Source organism: Dipodomys ordii, unplaced genomic scaffold, assembly GCF_000151885.1.
Source record: "Dipodomys ordii isolate 6190 unplaced genomic scaffold, Dord_2.0 Scaffold27, whole genome shotgun sequence".
NCBI lineage: Eukaryota > Metazoa > Chordata > Mammalia > Rodentia > Heteromyidae > Dipodomys > Dipodomys ordii.
The window spans coordinates 18,924,393-18,930,140 of NW_012267243.1; the positions used below are offsets into that span (position 1 = coordinate 18,924,393).

General features: G+C 57.6%; 2 protein-coding genes across 2 annotated transcripts in view; both read left to right on the forward strand.

Annotated features, from left to right (window-relative positions):
• Nucleotides 1-1,635: 1,635 nt before the first annotated feature.
• On the forward strand, nt 1,636-3,591 carry LOC105985153 (keratin-associated protein 16-1-like). Its single transcript, XM_013015565.1, has 3 exons — nt 1,636-2,004; nt 2,077-2,142; nt 3,550-3,591. Exons 1-3 carry the CDS (start codon nt 1,636-1,638, stop codon nt 3,589-3,591), a joined length of 477 nt encoding a protein of 158 aa, XP_012871019.1.
• Lypd8 (LY6/PLAUR domain containing 8) overlaps nt 3,588-5,748 on the forward strand; it is a 7,237-nt gene continuing 5,076 nt past the window's right edge. The window contains exons 1-2 of the mRNA XM_013015566.1: nt 3,588-3,657; nt 3,865-3,981. Coding sequence (XP_012871020.1) covers nt 3,588-3,657; nt 3,865-3,981 — 187 coding nt within the window. The remainder of the gene's footprint in view (nt 3,658-3,864; nt 3,982-5,748) is intronic.

Below are 5,748 nucleotides of genomic sequence, written 5' to 3' on the forward strand. Positions count from 1 at the left end.
TAATAAGTCAACCAGAGGATCACCGTGCAATGTGTGTATTATAGTGTGTGTGTGTGTGTGTGTGTGTGTGAGAGAGAGAGAGAGAGAGAGAGAGAGAGAGAGATGTGTAGTATATGCAATGTAGGACATGGTGCATGGGGTGTGTGAATAGCATGTGATTTACATGTATGACGTCGGTGGTAGGAATGGCGTGTTTTCATGCCGGGCGATGTTCGGGCGTGTGTAGGATGTGGCACAAGGCGCACGTGTAGCGTGAGGTAGGGAGGACTCCGCTATGAGGGCAGGGGGTGCCGTCTTAGTCAGGAGCCGTTGCAATGTGCAAGTGAGCTCCGGAGCTGAAGGCGTGCAGGGAGCCTGCGCCACCTCGGCCACCTCGGCCACCTCGGCCTCAGAGCTGCTGACGCCCCTGGACGTCTGTATTAGAGCAGAAGCGGGCCGTGCGGGAACGCACCTGCTCCGTCCTTCCCTGACCACGCGGCGGCGCTCAGCACCGGCGGCTCCACAGCCGCCTGCAGCCCACGGGAGCACGTCGAGAGGGGGAGCGCCGGGCAGGAGGGGAGGGCGGTGCAGACCCAGACCGGGCGGCCGGGCAGGAGGGCGGTGCAGACCCAGACCGGGCGGCCGGGCAGGAGGGCGGTGCAGACCGGGCGGCCGGGCAGGAGGGCGGTGCAGACCGGGCGGCCGCGCGCTGCATTCTCCACTACGCAGCACATCGAGGTCCTCGGAATCCAAACGCACATAAGGACAACTTAGCACGCCACAGAGATGGAATCCATGCGATTTGCAGGCCAGCAGTGGGAGGAGCACAGGGATTGGGCTGCTGGCTGGGGGAGAGGGCTCCGGCTGGGCCCTGAGCAGCCGTGTCTGAGAGCGGTCCTGTGGTGACGGCGGTGGTCAGGGGCTCTGTCTCACACCAGCCCAGGGGTGAGAACTTGGTTCTGAGTGCGTTCGTTCGCCTTTCCAGACCTTAGTCTCCCATAGGTGCTAGTAAGGGTGCAATGGATGGATTACACCAGCGGAGAGTAAAGATTTGGCAGAAAGCACCGTAGAGCACAATCGACGCGTGTGTATCCATGGCACCAGTGGCCGTGACAGAACTCCTAAGAATAGAAAGAGACCATAGGGAGATACCAGCCACAGACAGACAGACACCGCGCTCTGAGAGAGCCGGACGTGGGTCCTAGCCCAGCACAGACAAACAGACACTGCGCTCTGAGAGAGCCAGACGTGGGTCCTAGCCCAGCACAGACAAACAGACACTGCGCTCTGAGAGAGCCAGACGTGGGTCCTAGCCCAGCACAGACAAACAGACACTGCGATCTGAGAGAGCCGGACGTGGGTCCTAGCCCAGCACAGACAAACAGACACTGCGATCTGAGAGAGCCGGACGTGGGTCCTAGCCCGGCTCTTTCCTGGCACTCAGTGATGAGTGATTTAATAATGTCCTCCAAACAGCCAGGCGTGTGCTCTTAGCCTGCAGCACTTCCGGGAGGTGGTAGAACTTCTAGAAGGTGGACCCTAGTGAAAGGAAGTTAGCTGCCACGGTGTGTGCCCCTGAAGGAGAGGCTGGGACCCGGCCCCGCAGTCTTTGCTAAGCAAAACTGGCTGCTGGGCAGAGACCGGACACACAGCACCATGTGCTCTCCTGTGTTCTCTGTGCTCTCCTGTGCTCTCCTGTGCTCTCCTGTGCTCTCCTGTGTTCTCTGTGTTCTCCTGTACTCTCCCGTGCTCTCCCGTGCTCTCCTGTGCTCTCTGTGCTCTCCCGTGCTCTCCTGTGCTCTCTGTGCTCTCCTGTGCTCTCCCGTGCTCTCCTGTGCTCTCTGTGCTCTCCTGTGCTCTCCTGTGCTCTCCTGCGCTCTCCTGTGCTCTCCTGCACTCTCCTGCGCTCTCCTGTGTTCTCCTGTGCTCTGCTGTGTTCTCCTGTGCTCTCCCGTGCTCTCCTGTGCTCTCCCGTGCTCTCCTGTGCTCTCCTGCGCTCTCCTGCGCTCTCCTGTGTTCTCCTGTGTACTCCTGTGCTCTGCTGTGTTCTCCTGTGTTCTCCTGTGCTCTCCCGTGCTCTCCCGTGCTCTCCCGTGCTCTCCCGTGCTCTCCTGTGCTCTCCTGTGTTCTCCTGTGCTCTCCTGTGTTCTCCTGTGTTCTCCTGTGCTCTGCTGTGCTCTCCCGTGTTCTCCCGTGTTCTCCCGTGCTCTCCTGTGCTCTCCCATGTTCTCCCGTGTTCTCCTGTGTTCTCCTGTGCTCTCCTGTGCTCTTCTGTGCTCTCCTGTGTTCTCTGTGCTCTCCTGTGTTCTCTGTGCTCTCCTGTGTTCTCTGTGCTCTCCTGTGCTCTCCTGTGTTCTCCTGTGCTCTCCTGTGTTCTCCTGCGTTCTCCTGTGTTCTCCTGTGCTCTCCTGTGCTCTCCTGTGCTCTCCTGTGCTCTCCCGTGTTCTCCATGCTCTCCCGTGCTCTACCGTGTTCTCTGTGTTCTCCTGTGCTCTCCTGTGCTCTCCTGCGCTCTCCTGTGCTCTCCTGTGCTCTCCTGTGCTCTCCCGTGCTCTCCCGTGCTCTCCCGTGCTCTCCCGTGCTCTCCCGTGTTCTCTGTGCTCTCCTGTGCTCTCCTGTGCTCTCCTGTGTCCTCCCGTATTCTCCTGTGCTCTCCTGTGCTCTCCCGTGCTCTCCTGTGTTCTCCTGCATTCTCCTGCGCTCTCCCGTGTTCTCCTGCGTTCTCCTGCGCTCTCCCGTGCTCTCCTGTGTTCTCCTGCGCTCTCCCGTGCTCTCCTGTGTTCTCCTGTGTTCTCCTGTGCTCTCCTGCGCTCTCCTGTGCTCTCCCGCGCTCTCCTGCGCTCTCCTCCCGTGCTGTCCTCCATGCTCTCCTCCCGTGCTGTCCTCCACGCTCTCCTCCCGTGCTGTCCTCCACGCTCTCCTCCCGTGCTGTCCTCCACGCTCTCCTCCCGTGCTGTCCTGTGTTCTCCTGTGTTCTCCTGTGCTCTCCTGCGCTCTCCTGTGCTCCTCCCGTGCTGTCCTCCACGCTCTCCTCCCGTGCTGTCCTCCACGCTCTCCTCCCGTGCTGTCCTCCACGCTCTCCTCCCGTGCTGTCCTCCATGCTCTCCTCCCGTGCTGTCCTCCATGCTCTCCTCCCGTGCTGTCCTCCATGCTCTCCTCCCGTGCTGTCCTCCATGCTCTCTCCTGCCGCCAGCCCAAGGCGATGGGCCCTGGAGAGTCTGAGCCGCTGAAACCACAGGCCAAAAGGATGATGTGTCACTCTGAGGCGATCAGGCCGGGGGTCTGTCCAGTGATGGGCTTTCGGTCGACTCCTCTTCCTCCTAACTGAACCTGGGTCTCCCTGCCCGTCTGCACCTGCCCTGGCTCCCAGGAAACGGCCCCGCTGGGCTTTAGATCAGTGCAAAGATGCGGCTACAGGCATTAACAGTTCAGAACCTCGTGTCATCCCGGAGTGGACGCACAGCACACGCCGCTCTCCCTGGCGGGATGCTGATGTCCAAAGGGGGCCCGGGACTGGGCTGTTGGTGTGCGGTGTCTCCAGCCCTGGGCTGTTTCCTTGTGTCTCTGCAGGCCAAGGCTCAGGCCCCACGCTCCCACACTCCAGAGACATGAGCGCCGGCACCACCAGCTGCGCCCTCCTGGCTGGGCTCCTCGCGGCCCTGGCCATCACAGCCGTGGGTGAGAGAAGACCCAGGGCCCCACTGGGGGGTCTGGCGGGGGCTGGTGGGAGGTGGACAGTGGAGGGTGGGGGGCTGGAGGGAGGTGAGCAGTGGCGTTGGGGGGGCTGGAGCGCAGGGTCGCCAGCTCCTCCACGCTGCCGGCCCGGGCTGCCTGCTTGGGGAACGTCCACCGGAGGCTGACCCCCACGGATGTGTGGCCTCCTAGAGCCCCTGAGTTGCGCCCAGTGTGACTCCACGCTGGTCTCCTGCGAGAACGTCAGTGCGACCGTGTGCGCAGCAGATGCCCAGAGCTGTGTGGCCTGGCTGACCAGCTCCCTTCTGGGTAAGCCGTCTGGACGTGTGCGTGGATCGCCCACCGGGGACCTTGCGGGAGTGGGAAGGGTCCCTGCGGTGAGGCTGGCTGGGGCGGGACGGTCATGAATGAGACTTCCAGCCCAGCCCAGCCGGGAGGGGGGCGGGGTGTCACGCGTGGGGACCTTGGAGCAGAGCCCAGGAGAGCGCCAGACAGGCCGATCAGCACCTTGTGATGTCCCGGAGACGGGCGCCGGTGGCTCCTGCCCGCAAGTCGGCCTCTCTGGGATGCCAAAAGGTCTGGGTCCTAGGCAGGTCCAGGTAGAAGAGTTGGCAACACACCATGTTGGTGAGGAGCTGGACATGGCGGTGCGTGGCGTTTATTCCAGTTATCACAGGAAGCCTCCCAGCAGATCCTACTGACCATCAGAGCCAGAAACAAGACTCCACCTCGAAACTAATCAGTGAAAACCAGGGCTGGACTCAGAGGTGGCAGCAGCCTGCTCAGTACATAGGATGACCTGAGTTCAAACCGAGTTCTGAAAACACAAAGGGAAAGCAACAAAAAGAGAAGTTGCTATCTTCGATTGGGGCCTCATTCTAGCTGGACCTTCGTGGGTCTAAGAAGCGAAGGCAGGCCCTGGTTAAATTTCCAGGCAGCCCACCGGCCCCAGAGGCCCGCAGTCCCAGACTCTGTTTCCCACACGGGTCCTTTCTCCTCTAGAACAAACATACTTCCTTTCAAGTGCTTCCTCACCAGACGTTTTGCCTGTAGCCATGATGGTAATCTCACTCTGAGAGCACAGAACTTCTCTATACACAAAACAGGAAGAGATCGTACCTTGAGCTGCCGTTTGAAACGTCCTCCGTCAGTAATTGCCAACTTTTTTTGTTGCAGTAGTATTTTGAAGTAAACACACACACACAGAGTTAGTGTCCACAAAAATACTTGAGTAATTTATATCTGATAGGAACTTTCTAGATATAGCTACCATATCATGATCATACCAAAGAAATTAATTGATATTTTTCAGCTTCTTCTAATACTTAAACCATTAAAGTTAATATTCAATATACATATGTAAAAGGGAGGCAGGTAAGTGGAGGGGTGGATGAAGTTGATCAAGAGGCACTGTATTCATAAACGTATGAGCTGAACCCCTCTTATGACTATTTAAAGCTAATAAAAATAAAGTCTCCTAGTGATTATAAGGTGTTGTAATACAAATAGTTGACGTATTAGAGTTAGCATTTGCCCCCCCCCCAAATCCCCAACTTGCATTTTGCTGCTAGGCTTATTAAGTCTAATTTGTTATAAAATAGTTAATCACTTTTTTGGCTCAATCCTAGGGATCTATTGGAGAAGTGAACCCGTTTTCCTGTAGCTGATCCACATCGCTGGCTTTGGTTAATTGCTGTTCTCTCTCTCTCTCTCTCTCTCTCTCTCTCTCTCTGTCTCTGTCTCTCCCCTGTCCCCTCCCTCAGCCGTGGGTGTGTGAGCTCAGAGCTCTGTACTGCTAGGCAGGCCGGCCGTCTCTACTTGAACCGTGGCTCCCCAGACCATGTTTGCTTTGGCTTTTAAAATAAGCTCTTAAATGTATGCCTGGATTGGCCTAGACTACAATCCATTAGCCCTTCCTGCATAGCTGGGATGATGGGTGTGTACACCAGGCCCAGTTTATTTTATTTTTATTTATTTATTTGTGAACATACTGTACAGAGGGGTTACAATTGCATGGGCAGGATAATGCGTACATTTCTTACCAAGCATTGCAGCCTCCTCCTTTGGTTTACCCTT